Below are 16,747 nucleotides of genomic sequence, written 5' to 3' on the forward strand. Positions count from 1 at the left end.
TACTTACTTTCCTCCTAAAAAATAGTGAAAACTAAAAGTGTAATTAGCTATCACAACACTGAATAGAACTAGATCATGACAATACAGCAGAATTTGAGAACCATATAGTTCAATCCATCTAATTTTCAGGAATTACTTAGGCCCAGATGCAAAGAACTGAAATAGGTTTTCTGATTTCCAGTTACCTCTACAGAATTAAAAATTTGCATCTTCTATAGAAATGTTACATTACTCTTAAACATTATCACACTATCTATAAAAGTGATTTACTGGTTATTTTTTACTCATATTTGTCTCAGGAATACTTTCTTTCTGTACCATTTATATAACTTACATCTGCCTCTCTCTTAGTTTCAACAACTCAAACTTACTAAGATTTTTTCTTTTCTGCTTCTCACAGTACTCTGATTAAAGCAACAGCAAACAAAAAATGACATAAAGTCAAACTTTTCTCCACACAAAACTGTTTAAAGTATGAGGCTAACACATTTCACAAAACAATCACCCAACAAATCAGATTTTTTAATTCAAACTTCAGAAGCATTTTTTTTTTAAAGTCAAATCACAATTTGCTGATGTTTATAACAAAATTTGCATCTATCCCAATTTTTAGAAGCTTTAGAAGGCAAAGATACCTGGGATATAATTACTCTGTGGCTCAATTCCTGCTGGGAAATTAGTGTTTTCTGGAATGGAGTGGGTATAATCATCCAGAGGTGGTAGTTCTGTTAGGATCTCAGTATGTCGTGGCACTAATACTGGAGGCAAAACTAAAAGAATAAGAAAAATACAAGTTAATGGCAAGGAACATGGGGTAAGTTGGGAGGACATTTACTAAAAGATGTTACAAACAAAGAAAAAGTGGCCAGCTTCAGTGTGGCATGCAGACTACACCTACTTGGTATTATATTAGCTATCAAGAAACTTACAAAGCTACGATTTTAACTTAGTATGTAATCCACAATCAACATTTTAAAGTCCTAATTTGTCTGGTACTTCTGGAAATAAGGTGATCCTCATGATATTATATTGCCAAAGACGTTCATAAATCCCCATTGGAAGAAGTTGCAAAAAAATTTGTAAAATCAAGATTTAGGGAATTTTCTAAAAATATACACTGCTTTTCTAAGTTTCAAGTATATAATTAAGTAAACTAAAAATCTTGCTATGAGTTTTAATAAACTTTTTAGATACATATGATGTCATTAAAGTACTTCAAAAAAGATGTTCAAAGAGCAAAATGATTGAAAACAGTTAATGCAGCAAATGGGTACATCAGCTTAGTTCTAAGCAGACTATGAATCGGGATTAAAATTTCCTGTATATATACTCTGGTGTCATTTACCATGCTAGCCCAAGAAACTGACATATCTTCCCTCTAAAATATAATCTTCCATGAACTATTTCAAAAATTTTTTAAAAAGATCATTTTTAAATCATTACCAAATGATACAATGAATTTAAGGTAATTTATTACCTTAATTTAGTATTTTGCCAAAATTTTCCTGGGTCAATTGGGTGTAAAGAACATAATATATGTAAACATCTAATTTAAAACAAGGGGGGAGAAAAATCTCATTTTCCTACCTGGTGTCTCAACTCTCTGGTAGTGGTAAGGGTTTACACAAACTTCATCCTTTTTAAGATTAAAAGCATATTCGCAGTTTTCAATTGCTTTGAGTTCATGATGACTGTGAAGGTCAGGCCAGCGCCATAATCGGCAATATATAACATGTGGCAGTCCTTTTCGATGAGATACCTGAAGGCGACCATCAAGAGATCTATTGGAAAGCAAGGGGAAAAGAAAGGTAGGAACTTAAAACAACAGGGTAGTCCATTTAGCTAAAATTAGTACAATAAGAGCAGAAAGAAAGAAATGACAGACAGTTAGTTTTAGTGAGTACAAAGAAGAAAAATGTACTATTTAATGGATCTGATATAAAAGTAAGCAGCAGCACTAGTAGATGTTTCTTGTAAATATGCTACATAAATGACTCAATGTCAATGAATGGCTAACCAATTGGGGAAAAAATTGATTTAAAAAAATAGTATCATAAGGTTATGCTTAAAAAACTTTTTTTCAACTTCTATCAAACTCTTATATAAGGATGCTTTTAAGGGTATTAATTCCACAGGTGACTGAGCTATCAAAAAAAGGAACTAGTGTGAAGAATGATAAATACCAACAATGATATAAAAGTAATTTACTCAAACTAATGTAACTCATTACCCAGTTGTGGTTGTTTTTCTAAGGTATATTTCTAAAGCTCACACATAAATGCAGATGGTGATGAATATGATGAGATGAAATGGACAAATAACAGTATGTTCAAAAAAAAAAGAGAATAAAGTGACTAAAAACAAAAGATAACATGAAAACCAGTTAGCCTAGTGTTATTTGTGATACAAGGATTAAGTAAATAACTATGTATTAATTAGTATAAAGATGAGATTTAGATGATAGCAAGAAATTTAGCAAAAATTGGTTATGTAGCTACTTAAAAATTAGGCCAACAATAGGTTATAACCTAATCTCAATTTAAAATGAGAATTATCAAAGTTCCTATTCTTTAGGGGATGCAATAATTTAAAAAAGACTCAGAATTTCATTGCTCAAAACATCAGTTGAAACATTTAGTATACTTTTAATACTGGCAAGCAGGTATTTTAAATGCCATGCCTTATTTTACATTAAGGAAACAACCTAGGCAAAATTATAGTAAGCAACCCGCTATAGGTCTTCCAAAACAGCCCCCCTCCCACAAGATCTCTAGGATTTGATAGAGGGCAGAATATTCACCTGGTTTGTTCAGAGAAGTTGTAAAGGCCTGTTGTATCCCACTGATCTATCGTATTTGGTGTACTCAGTCCCCAAATTTCAGAGCAAGTGCTGTGCATAAATTGAAAAACAAAAATTGATGTGAACATGGAAGCATGGTTATTCAAAATACCATGATGTAAAACATGGAAAATGTACAGAATACTTCCTTCACCCAGAAAATATACACCTTCACTTTTTCACAGGCATTAACCACTGGTTTCTATATTTTCTATATGAAGGAAGCCAATAAAATGGAATATGTGACTCCAGATAAGTTATGATTATGTTTTTAAAATGTGAACACCAATGTTCTCTAGCTTAATGAAATCATACCTATAATGTCCTTTCCTTACAAAGGATCCAATACCCATGCCATTAGCCAAATAGTGCTTCATGTTATAATTCAGTTTTTAAAAAACATCTAAAAGTGGATGTCAATTGATATTTTCAATATACAAAAAATTCAATTACAATAGACACATATCTACAGTTAAAATTAACAGGTTATCTGGTTGAGGTATTTACATATAAAATTTTACTAAAAATGTTCTCTTATTATTATAAAGAACAAGAAAGTGGATTGAGAAGTCTTTCCATTTAGCAGACCACCTTAAAAGTTTTAAGACACTGCTGTGAAATACCAAAAATATATAAAAGCTCCAAATTCTTCAAAGAGAAAGATGAAAAATATGATTTATCTTTCTTTTTGCCAAATCAATACATCCGAAACACACAGACCAAAAAAACCTCAAAATTTTTCTTCAATGTGTCTTTACAGAATATGGGCAGCCTAGAGAGAATTCTCCCTATTTAACTTGCACTACATTTCAAAGTAACTTCCAATCTATGGGAGAAGGGAAGAGGAGTTCGAAAGGAAATCTGGATTGGAACTTTTAACTGCCAAGGTTTCTTAAGTCTTAACTTGCATTTTTAAAATTAGAGTCAAAGGTAATTTCTGAAACTCTGTTTTTCACGTATTACAAAATCATCAAAATTTCAAGGAAGAAGGAACATTCCAAAACAACTTTTGAAAATAAAACCAAACAACAGATTAAATCCCAGATTTGCAGATTGCCAGTAAGTAAACTGAATCAACATTTCAAAGTTAGGCAGCAGTGAACAGGGCAGCCATCTTCCTGTGGCTGGGCAACGCCCAATCGCATGGGCTCCTGGGTTTCAGAGGTGCGGGGCCTGCCCGGCCCCTGGACTGCACTAACATTTCATGCACTGCTTGGGCGGTTACTTCAACTAAAGACTGGATAGTTTAAAAAAAATGTATTTTCAGATATTTTCTAACACCTTGAGATAGTTTACAGATTCTCCTGCTTTTTATAAGTTGTAGAAATTTCATTTCCTGAACTACAAAAATCAGAAAAAGTCAAGAAACTTCTTTTTACCCCAAAAAGGTACTGACTAAAAAGCCGTGACATAAATGGTTCTTTTATTTAAGATATTTATCAAATATCTAGTGGAAACAAAAAGCACCAGATAGTTTAAACCATAATAGAATCAGCTAAAATCTGGAGTACTAAGAATCTTAATTTGGACCTCAGAAGAATGGTATACAACTATCCCTTCTTTGAAAATAATTGGAGGAAAATGGTTAACAAGAGTAGATCAAGAAGCTATGGTGCTCTTTCGAGACTGAAATGAAGATTTCACTCAAGTAACTCTGGGACTGACACAAGAACCAGAACCTAAAAGCAGGCATGAAGAGCTTAAGTTGTGCCTTTTTCAAATCTTGAAATTAACCAGAGAATAATAAGCAGTGGTTATAAGAACATGCAACCAGTCTAAAGGTCAGACCTAGATCCCAACACTAACTCAGTTTACTTTTCAGTTGCCACCACAGGGTACACTGAAACCTCAGTCCTATCATTCATTATAAGACCTCACAAAATTAGAAGGTTTATTTTAAAATATTAAGTTTGCTTCTAGAAAAAATATTTCTTGTTTTATAAGAAAAAAAATCTTTTAAATCACTTAAAAAAAGAACTAATTTATAACAAAATATACAAAGCACCTAGAATAAAGTAATTATAACTGTGTTGAAAAGAGCGAAGAAACCATTTAAACATACAAAATACAAAATCTAACTGAGCAAAGAGAAAAAGACATCTATGTTCATAGACAGGAAGACAACACCATAGCAATATGAATTCTGCTCAATTTATATTTATGATGCTATCTCAATAAAAATGAAAAAAGTATTTTAAGATCCAGACAAAATTATTCCAAATATAACATATGAAAATTAACACGATCCACCAGGAAAAGAAATTGACAATAAGAAAAAAATAAGAAATTGACCCTACCAGATTCTAAACACATTATCAATACTCTATTAGAAACAGTGTGCAATTAAGCAAAAGAATACACAAAACAGAATAGAGGGTGTGCTGGCAGAGTAGCCTCATTAGGCAAATATTCCTTGGGATAAAATGATAACTTCTAAACAAAACACAATAAAAATAAACTACTTGATAACAGTGAAGAGAAGCCTCCCTCAAAAAAAAAAAAAATTGAAGGAAAGTAAACTTTGATTAAAAAGGGGAAACACATTGGATGAGAGTTGTGTTTATGTGACATTGTACCCAAGGGCACCCATAGGCAGGGCAATTAGACCTAATGCAGAAAACTGCAGCTTTACTGACCTGCAGAATCAGAGGTTGAATTTGGGTTCCCAGAGAGGCTGGAAAAAGAAGGGAAAGCCTGTAAAGATCTCTAGGGGAACAAAACCATTGAAACTTAAGTGTGAACTGCCTAAATCCTTCACTGATCCCTGACACATGTAGGAAGACTACAGGGTTCTGAAAACAAGTCTTTGGAAGTTCAAAGGAAATAAGCTGAAGTGTCAGCTGTTTACATTAGAGGCAAATAATCCAGACTTTGAGGCCACACAAAACTATATGCTAGAAAAAAAAATCAACATTCTTCAGAGGAGGACAACAGAATTTAGAATCTGTATGTTTTCCCCAAAAACTCAGTATAAAACCACAAACTACTAAAAATATGAATAATCAGGAAAATGCTACTACCCCCCCATCAAAAGAAAAAACATAAGTAGAAACAGATACCACCCCAGAAGATGAACTAGAAGAAATTTTTAGTAACTATTATGAATATGTTCATGGACAATGAACAGATGGGAATCTCAGCTGAATAATGAAACTATAAAAAGGAATCAAAAGGAAATTTTAAAACTAAAAATTACAAGTCAGAAATAAAAAATCAAGCAATGGCTGGAGAAAATGGAAGAATCAGTAAATTTGAAGATAGATCAAAAAATTATCTGACCAGAAGAACTGAAATTAAAAAAGACAAAACAAAATGGTGTCAGTAGATTTGTGTTCCCAGGAAGGAGGGAAGTAAGGATAAAAAAATTATTTGAAATAATGACTAAAACATTATCAACTTACACCATCCAAAAAACTTAACAGTAAGTAATCTATATACAAATAAAAACACCGGCAGACACATCACTGTCAAAGTGCTAAAAACAAAAGATGAGCAGAAAATCTTTGAAGTGGTAAGACCTACAAAAACTCTTGGCACTAAGGACTCCACCCAAACCTCTGCACTAAGAGTCCTGATCAAACTCTAGCACAACTTCTAGCAGTGGAAGGCATGGTCCCTGCTATGACTCAGATCCTTTAAAGTTCCCATCTGGAAAAGCTTATGGCTGCCCAAACAATTTACCATTTGTTCCTGCCATCACCTGTCCAGAAGCCCCTGACATCCTTTTTTTAGAGCATTTATTTAGAAAGCTTATAATTTACATTATTACTCTCCCTCTTGCTGACATGTAAAACGTATCTCTTATAACTCAGGGGTCTTTCTCAAGGACTGGAAAGTCATTCCTTTGAAATGTAATCAACTATCAGGAAGGATAAGGCCTCTGTCTACCCCTCTCAAAGGAAAGGCAGAATCTAACTTTTGATAAATGCCTTTTAGCAGACTCAGATGGCCTGATCACAGATACTGACCTACTTTGTGGGCAATTTTTCACTTCCCTGATTCTGCATTGAGCCCATGCTGGATCCTCCCCATGTCCCCCATCTCCTTCATCCTTCCAGTCATCTCTGTGCAAACTGGAACTGAGATTAGACCAGATCGTTCCCCTACTGCAGTAGTTACTGAATAAAAAACTGTTTTTTTCCACCTTTAAGCAATGCCCAGCTTTGTATATCTTTGACAGCCACTAGAACAGAACAATTCATATATGCAGAGGAATAAACACATGATAACAATTTGTACATGATAACAATTTTTCATCTACTTTATGATTTCATAGAAGCAACAGAAAACAGTGCGTCATCTTTAGCATTGAAAGGGAAAAAATTCCCAACCTAAAATCTACAACCAACAAAAATATCCACTATAAGTCAAAATAAAGATATTCTGAAGAACAAAAACTGTAAGAATTCATTTCCAGTATATTATGCACAAAGAAAAGTTCTCAGTGAAAACTAAATCACAGACAAAAATGAAGAGAAATTAAGTAAATGCAAAAGAGGATATTCTTTCAATATTTATCAAAGGGAAATGGCAAATTATACCAAAAATTAAAATTAAAAGAATGTGTATTTAATTCATAAAATAGCATGAAATAAAATAGTTATACTGTTGCAAAGCTAAGGATGCATCTAGAAAGCAATCCCCCTTCCACAAGGCAAAGAGGTACAGCTAAAACGCATATAGAAAATGAAGATGAAATATTAAAAAAAAAAACTCCCAAAGAAAAGAGAAAAACAAAAACCAATGCAAATAGGAAATGAAGAGTAAAGTGGCAGACTTAAATCCAACCACATCAATACTTTAAGTAACACTGGCAGAAAACAGATCTCTTAGGTTCTCAAGTTTGTTAATAAGTGACAAGTTTTAACGAAAAGGATGGCCAGTTTCTAACATATATTTAAAAAAACAAATGTTAGAGAAATAGCACTGAACCTAACTATATGAAAGGTCTTACACATTCCTTATTTTCAGAAATCTAAATTGTCATCTACTTTAAAATACATTACTTTGTGTTACAAGTAAAAGGAAAAATTTGTTCCGATGTTATTTATAGGATACATGGCAAAGTAAAAAGCTGTGGATATTAGAATCAATGAAAGATGTACTAACAACTGTCACTATTAAGTTCCTGTTACATGCCAGGCATTGAATAAGACTTTAAATAAATTGTACATCTCCCAATAACCTGTAAGCTATATATGATAACATTCTAAATTTGTCGAAAAGACCCTCATAACCATAATAAAACCACCTAATCACAGTCATACACCTAACAGTGGCAGGGCCACATCATGTCAAACAATTCTTTCCGTTCTACCAAAAGTTCTCTTTAATAATACCTGTTATCAGTATTTCTTTAACTAAAGCCTAGGGATTCCTGGGGACCTTACCTATACTACAGACAAGGGTCTAGTTCCTACAATAATTTTTTAAGCTATACTTTCATTCTTGAATAAGTATTAACTTACATAAGTCTTCTAAACAAATGCTCTGGATCACCTGGATAAGCACCATTCTCACACCATTTCATTTCAGTGTCAGCTTGGATTTGTTACAACCAACTCAGCAGCGAGACTGACTTAACAGGTGATGATGACATCACACCAAAAAAAGGGCAAGTAATATGGTGAGCTATATAAATTATGCTTCATAGTAGTTTTAGAGAGAAGTGGTAGGAGACTGTAACACTACAGGGCACATGGTATTACGCTGACCTTAAAAAACCCAAGTCAGGGTGGTAGCATTCAGTGTCACAATGGAAACAGAAACTTGGTATTAGCAAAAACAGCATCATTTGTTCAATTAATATTAGTTTGAATTTTGTCAGTAATACAATTTAGTTTAAGCTGGTTTTTTGATTAGCATGTTCACACTAAGTTATGTCTCTATACATAACTATATATACCATATAAATATATAACTCAGGAATCCAGAGCTGATCATTTTAATTAAAAAAAAAAACCTCCATAATTATACACATTACATCTGTGTACTTCACCACTATATGGCTGAGGGATGGGAAATGGAAAGCAAGAAAATGCATTCCTACAAATGGTTTTGTATCTTCCCTCCATGAAGAAAGCTTTAGGCATAACCTTGTCCTTAACAAGTCAGCAAATACAAGTAAATAATACATTTTCACTGACTACAGGAAATTTATCCAAAAATTACCAACACTTATTTTAAGTATTTACTATGTACCTGGCACTATTCAAAGTGCTTTACATATATTATCTGGTTTATATTCCTATCAATCTTATAAGGTGAATTAACATAATCATTATTTTCAAATAAAGAAATAAATGTAAGTAAACTCAAAAAGCTACAGAGTTACTGAGATAAAAAAGCTAAGATTTATATCTACTTTAGGCTTAAAAGCCTACATTTTTCAGGGTACACTTCTACATTATGATTGTTTAAATCAGTGATTTCACATTTTTATTAGTATGTACCAACTTTGCTTTCCTATTTTTTGTATCCTTCATGTTCTGGCATCTGAGCTGGGGCCTTAATCTTAGAGACAGCTCCTGACAGGGCTAGCAAATTCCTATACACCATGAAAGACAGCTTTGACAGCACACTTTTGATATACAAATCAATCCAAGTCCAAATTCCCATTTTACCAAACTTTCACTTACCAAGCCAATATTCCTCCTGTCCTAAATCATCCCGGGCTAGGCCCAGACAAATAGGAACTACCCCTAGAGTGCAGAGCCTGCCCAAACTATTCCCCATTCAGCACTACAAATCCTTTCCCTGGAAAATGCCGATGAAGGATCTATTGATAAGGCATGCCCTGTTGGCACCCCTCTATTAAAATCTTGCTTTTAAAGCATTCAAAATTAAGTCGCAGATATTTCACCTCTACACACTAAAGCATGTATTATTAAAACGAGAGTTCATAATTCACTGGTTTGAGGTAACATTTACCTCGGTGAAACAAGCCTTAACTATAACATTTTGTGAGTTAATAAAATGCCTACATGGTGAAACTCAACCCTGTCAAGATCATTCATAATCCAGGAAGTCCTTGATGCCCCTTTTTTCAGTCAATTCCTGCCACTGCCTCTCCCACCACCCCCGCCCCCGCAAGAGGCTATCACTGAACTTTTTTTAAAAACCATGTTCAATCTTTTCTAGAACTTTGAAATCATACAGTCCTTTGGATCTGGCTTTTTTTCAGCATAATGCTTTTGAAATTCAATTATATGTGACAGTAATCCATTTTTTTTTTAGGGCTGTTATCCATTACATAAACAAACCACAATTTGTTTAGCTATTCTTTTATTGATAGACACCCGACCTGTTGTCAAATTTTGAGAATTATGAACAAAGATGCTATGAACTGAAGTAAGTTCCTGTCTTTTTGTGGACCTATGCTTTCATTTCTCTTGGATAATTACCTTGAAGTGAAATGCTCAATAGATGTATATTAAATTTTATAACAAACTGTCAACATTTTTTCCAGAGTGGAAAGTATCATTGTATATTCCCTCCCTCAATATATGAGAGTTCCTGGTTATTCCACTGCCTCATTACAATTTGGTGTGGTCACCTTACTTAATTACAGCTGTTCTGGTGGTTATACAGTGGTATTTCATTAGAGTTTCAATTTGTATTTCCCCGATGATATTACACACGTTTCTATTTGCTTACTAGTCCTTTGTATTCTTTTTGTGAAGTATCCAAATATTTTAAAAGTTTGGGCTATTTACCTTTCACTGCTGAATTATAAACTTTTTATAAATTCTTCATACAATCCTCTTGTCAGAAATACTACTGATTTGTTTATTCATTTCTTAACAATGTCTTCTGATGAGACAGATGCTTTTAATATTATGTCTATCAACTTCCTCTTATTGCTTTCAATACCCTTTAAAAAAAACCTTTGCCAATCCCAAGTCACAAATACATTCCCCTATACAGGCTTTCTAGTTTTAGTTTTTAGATTTTAACTATGGTCCATCTAGATTTTATTTTTTTTGAATGGTGTAAAGTAGGGGTAAAACAGTTCATTCTTCCATATGGATATCCAGTTACTACAGATTATTTGTTAAAAACTTTCCTATCCCTACTTGATTGCTTTGGCATCTGTCAAAAATCCAGAAACTACACAACTATCCCTTTTGGCATTCTCTACTTTAACCCACACATACTGATTACAATGGTTTAATGGAAAGTCTTGAAGTCAAGATAATTTTAGTTCCCTATTTTTATTATTTTACGCAAGGTTGCTTTGTATATTCTAGGTCCTATACATATCCATGTAAATTTTAGGATCAATTTGCACATTTCTACAAAATTTATATAACATATAGGATTTGACAGGGATTGATATGGAGCAAATTGGAGAGAGAACTGCTTTCTCAATACTATTAAGTGTTCCAATTCACAAACAAGATATACATGTCGATTTATTGTATGGTAGTTTAAATACGTAGTAATCTCAGGGTTGGTCTCCATGGGTCTTCTCTTGAGAGACACATCTTTTTCACACCTTTTTCTTCATATGTTGACTGTCAGACATTGTTAATATGATGAAGATGCTAGATTCTGTTATATTCTACTAACAAATGTTTATCAGTTAATCAACTCGCTTGCATTCAAACTGCAAACTCTGAACAAGTTTTGACATTAGCAAGTCAGTCCAGTAATTTCCACCAGGTTTATAAGCAGAATATGGGGCTCTCTTGCATAGCTCTTTCCTTCATGGATTCTCCCTTAACTCTCCAGCAGATATAACAAACTCTGACCACTGTTTCTTCAGACCAGAAAAAACACCAGGCTTTAGATTGAAACTTTCAGCTATCTTGCATAATCTATATGAATAAAGCTATTAAGAAAATTTATCCCATGCCATTCCATCTTCCAAGTACAAAAGGCCCTCCAAGAGATACCTATTTTTGAATTAGAAAAATTCTCCATTGTTCTCCACTTCCCTTTTTATTTTGTGCAGTTTGTACTTGTTACCTGAGGAGTGGCTGGCAGTACTATCTCTGTCTATATAAGAAGCAAAACTCTTTCCATTGGTTTAGTCTTCTTTAACTTCTCTTATCAAGGTATTGAAACATTGAGATTTTGTGTTTTTAAAGTAGTTCTAGATATTTTATAACTACTATTCACAGAATTTTCTTAATATTACTTCCATTACTTTGCTGTTAATATTTATAAAAATCCATCTGTTTTTTACACATAGAATCCATAAAGTACACCCTTACTGACTTATTTACTTCAGTGGCTTTTTTATTTTTTAAAGATGCTTATGTAAGCAATCATGTGTGTAGAAAAAAAAGCATGAGTTAGGGTGCATCCTTTCAGATTTTTATGCCTTTTATGTAATGTTTTCCAGACTCAGTGCACTAGCTAAGCTCCCCACTAAATTAATGAAGACACAAGAATGGACATCCTGTACTATTCCTGATGTTAGGGAAAACACTGTCAACTTTTCTTAATAACCTTTGTGACACTGAGGATAGTCTTTATACATTTCTAGTTTGCTGGAATTCTTTGTCATGAATGGATGAGGAGATCTGCAAAAGGCTTTAGAGCAAATGAGATGATCTTATTTTTTTCCTTTGTTAATGCAGTGAACAGCATTAACTTTTGAATATTTTTTTCATCTATGTTCATAATAAATAATCTATAAATTTTCTTTCTTTGGTGCCATTGATATCAGAGTTATGCTGGCCTAGTAACTTTTTCCTCTGATTTTCTGTAGAGTGATGTTATTTCTTGTTCAAATGTTTACTAGTAAAAACTCAAAACCAGTAAAAACTAAAAGCCTTGAGTTTTCTCTATGGGAAAGTTTATTTTATTATGAATTCAATTTCCTTAACTGATATAGGGGTATCCTAACTTTTCACTTCTTCTTACATCAATTAGGGTAACATATTTTTAAAGAAGTTGACCATCACGTATAGCCATCAAATTGGTATGTAATTGTTTAAAATATATGCTTATTACACTTTCTATGTCTACAAGCTCTAGCATAGTACCCTTTATTTCTGACAAAATTAATTAATTTATGGTTATGGATACTCTTTTTTTTTTTTATCTCCATTATACTAACAAGAGTTTATCATTTTTTTTTCTTTCCAAAGAATCAGCATTTGGTTTTGCTAATTATCTCTATCACTTCTTTTCTAGTTATTGATTTTGTTCATATTTTATTTCTTCCTTCCACTTTTTTTTTTTTTTGATATCCTTTCTAAATGCTTACATGTTAGGCAACTTTTCTAATACATTTATTTATTAAGCACTGTTGTAGTTATAGCCCATGTATTTGACATTCTGTGACTCTAATTTCTCTTACCGTTTTTTTCTAAACCAACCATGGGTCAAGGAATTGTCTTGTTTTATTTCCATTTCTTAATCAATGACTTACGTGGATTTCTAAATTTGTTCTATCATTGGTAAAGAAAACACTCTGTTAATTTCAATCTTCTAAAATTTATTGAGACTTGAGCCCTATTAATAGTCTTTCCGGGTAAGGTTACCATGAGCAATTTAAAAGACTATGTATTATGCTGATGTTGGATTTATTGTTCATAAATATCAAACGGATGATTAACAGTGTAACTTAGATCCTTTATGCCTACTAATTTTTTGTTCTAACAGAAACCTCCAACTATAATCAGTGGATCTGTGATGAAGGGACATAAATTCCGGTCTGTTTCTGCCCTAAGTTTAGTCCCAAGCAAGGAAACTCTACCAAGAGTCAATGAAACACACTGACAGAAAACATTTGCTACTTTTTGGAATTAAGTAGTTTATATTTTATGTTCTTCATCAGTTCAATGTGCATTTTTAGGGTTATAGAATCTTAAGTTACTTCATTAAGAATTTGTAATTTTAGGTCAACAGACCTCTCCTGCCGCGCCCACTGCTCCCCTCAGCAGTGTTATTTTGTCGGTCTTCCTGTTCTGTTCCCTGCTCTGACTCTGGTGAATTCTCTCACCCTCCCGCACTTCTGACTGTACCCAATGCTTGTACAAATAAATAAATAAATCTAAAAAAAAAAAAAAAAACTTTGTAACTTTAAGTAAATAAGCTTACATTAAATTCATTCTCTTAAAATCACATTTTGTCTTAATAACAATTTGGATTTCTTCATAACAGGCCTCTTCCACCCCAATTCCCATCCTATACAATTAAGTGTTGTCTGAATGTTTAAGGACATTTAGTAGTTAAGACATGACTAAATAATCTGATATAACATAACTGTTCTACTACTATAAATAAGGTAAGCTCTGTACCATACATGGCACCAAATATAGTACAAGATATTTACATTTTTGATAGAAAACAACCAATACTAACAAATCTACATTTCTTGCCATATTTAAAAAAAAAACCACCAAATTAGGTAAACAAGTTTCTAAGATTCAAGGAACTTTACTTGTGTAGTGACAAATAAGTTAATGTACAACAACCACTTCACTTTCATTAGTCAAGTAAAAGGTACAAAAGAAATTTTAATAAATAAAAAGCTCTAGAATATAAACAAATCTGTATAATAGGCTGTAAGAGCAGTAATGGAAAATAAAAAGAAATTTGGTTGAGGCGACTCCATTGTTTAATTACCAACATTTTCTGTAAAATTGAATCGTCAGGCTGTTAACTATTTTGTTTCTTAAAGGACATGATTTCATGACTCTACACTCTTAGGCTCTGCTGCCAATAACCTCACTGCAAAGGCAATCTGAGCCTTAGATGAAGCTGCACAAAAACACAGCTCCATGTCTTCCTGGATCACATAGCTCCTTTGATGAGGGAGATAACACACTAACTGATAACACACTAACTGATCTCCCTGACTCTCACAACCATTTTCTTCACTGCGGTCAGAGGCTATACAAAATTAATCTGATTTACTTTTGAGTCTTGTTTTTCTGAAACTCTTCAATGATGCTGTCCTCACCCGATTACAACCCCCAGCACAGCATGCTGCAGTCTTTACTACCCACGTAGACTCACTCCTGCCAGGTCCCATCGCCCACTTTACACTCTTAGGGTACTAGCTGTGATGAAGGCTTAGACCTTTTAGTCAGTTACACACTACGGCAGCACGCTCAGTATCACCATGCCACTCTGGCATCTATCAAGATGCAATTCAGGTGCCAACATTCCTTCAGAAGGAAACATTCACAAGTCAGAGGGAGCAAAATTCCCCTCCTTAAAACTAAGTCCCTGAATTCACATGTTTATAATACGTATTACATCTCATGAAAGTGTCTTTTCTATTTTTTAAAGTAACACTATTTTAACTCTAGTAAGGAAGAGCAAATCGCATATGTAGTGGCTATTCAATAAATAATCCCTAAAACAAAATGCCAGGCACTATTATACAATGAAAATTTAACAAATACAGCCTAATTATTAGCCAACTCATTAGCAAAGTCAATCAGCCATATTTCCAAAACACACGCCAAATTTTTCTATTTCCTGTGTTAGCACAGCCTAACACAGACCTAACACGAGACCACTTGGGTCTCCAACAACTCTCCTGTAAACAGTTTCCTGATCTCCCTGCTTCCAGATCTACCAGCCGCTATGTAACACTAACACACACACCCCCACCCCAATCTCCCTAACATCTGTCTTCTGCAGCCAGAGTGATCTTTATAATAAAACTGTAACTTTTAATAAGTCTGTCCAATATAAGACATGGATCTTCAAGAAAGTTTCTGGCCAAGTGCAATGTCTACAAGCCATCGTCTACAAGCCATCTCTTGTACTGTTCTTTTAGGGAAGCAATGTTGCCATTCAAACAAAAACTGTAAAATTCATCACAGTGCTAGCAGTCTCTTTTAACCCTTACTGACTCAAGCTGTGAGGTGGGGTTGGGGGGTGGGGGAGAGAGATTGTCAGTCACGATTGTGAAGAAAAGCTCTGAATCTTTATTCAAATGTCATTCAATCACAGGAATTAAGAACATACAATGAAGCATTTAGGCAATGAAGGTAAAGGACCTCTAAGTGTTTTATCTTGTTTGACTACATTTTCTCAGTGTTCAAGAAAATGGATTATAAAATCAAATCTTAACTAAACAAAACACAATTGGTAATAGCTGTATTATTTTAATCACTATTTACAGGTAACTTGAAAGTAACAAAATTTCAGAAACTTTCCTTCAGATTGATTCCTTCAAACAATTTCAACAGTATGCTCATCAAATTTCTGATCTAACAACACTTACCTTGGTATGGTAACACATTTAGTATTACAATTTTGAGTGGTGATGGCTTTCTCAAGCTCATCTAATCGTCCTGTTTTCTTTAGCTTCTTCACCAAACTTTTGACTGCTTTCTCACACCACTTTTCTTCCTGTCCATTCTGCTCTCCACCACCTGCTCCTCCAGATCCACCAGCTGATTTCTTCCATCCTAGCAGTCTCTTCACAACTGGTGGAGTGAACGGCAAGATGGACGACATGTTCTTACCAAAGACAGCAGTCCACAAAAGACTCTCCTTTATCTAACCTAAAGAAGATATAGAAAGGATAATTTAGAGACTGATTCTAAAATCAAGTAACCATATAATTCAATGAAGCACTGAAAGCAACTACAACATGAAATAGAAATTTAAATTATTACTTTCACAACAGTCTTTTAGAAGTTCTCTTCTTCACCCACAAAGATGTCATTACTAATTTAAATGAACTGGGAAACAAACCCTTTTAAAAACAAGACAATGTTTTAAGGACAAGGCTTTCTGGGAAATTATAATTAATCTTACAAGTAAAATCTTTATCTAAAGTTTATCATTACCAATACTACTTTACTTTTAACTTAATATCATCAATAGTTAATATAGTCTCACCAAAACAAAGTTTTTCCCCACTTTTTACAACTTCAATCTATGTCAAAACACTTAATCTAAAAGTATAAAAAAAGGAAATGAAAACAG

The 16,747-nt window shown here is 33.5% G+C and overlaps 1 protein-coding gene across 2 annotated transcripts in view; it reads right to left on the reverse strand.

Annotated features, from left to right (window-relative positions):
• SMAD2 (SMAD family member 2) overlaps positions 1-16,273 on the reverse strand; it is a gene marked incomplete at both ends in the record, with an annotated part of 43,200 nt that extends 26,927 nt beyond the window's left edge. The window contains 4 exons of one of the 2 annotated variants that reach the window (XM_084252325.1): positions 636-770; positions 1,588-1,781; positions 2,801-2,890; positions 16,038-16,273. In XM_084252325.1, the coding sequence (XP_084108451.1) occupies positions 636-770; positions 1,588-1,781; positions 2,801-2,890; positions 16,038-16,273 (655 nt within the window). The remainder of the gene's footprint in view (positions 1-635; positions 771-1,587; positions 1,782-2,800; positions 2,891-16,037) is intronic. The other variant, XM_084252326.1, reaches the window with a different exon arrangement.
• Positions 16,274-16,747: the final 474 nt, after the last annotated feature.

This window comes from Talpa europaea, assembly GCF_964194135.1.
Source record: "Talpa europaea genome assembly, chromosome: 13".
NCBI classification, from domain to species: Eukaryota; Metazoa; Chordata; class Mammalia; order Eulipotyphla; family Talpidae; genus Talpa; species Talpa europaea.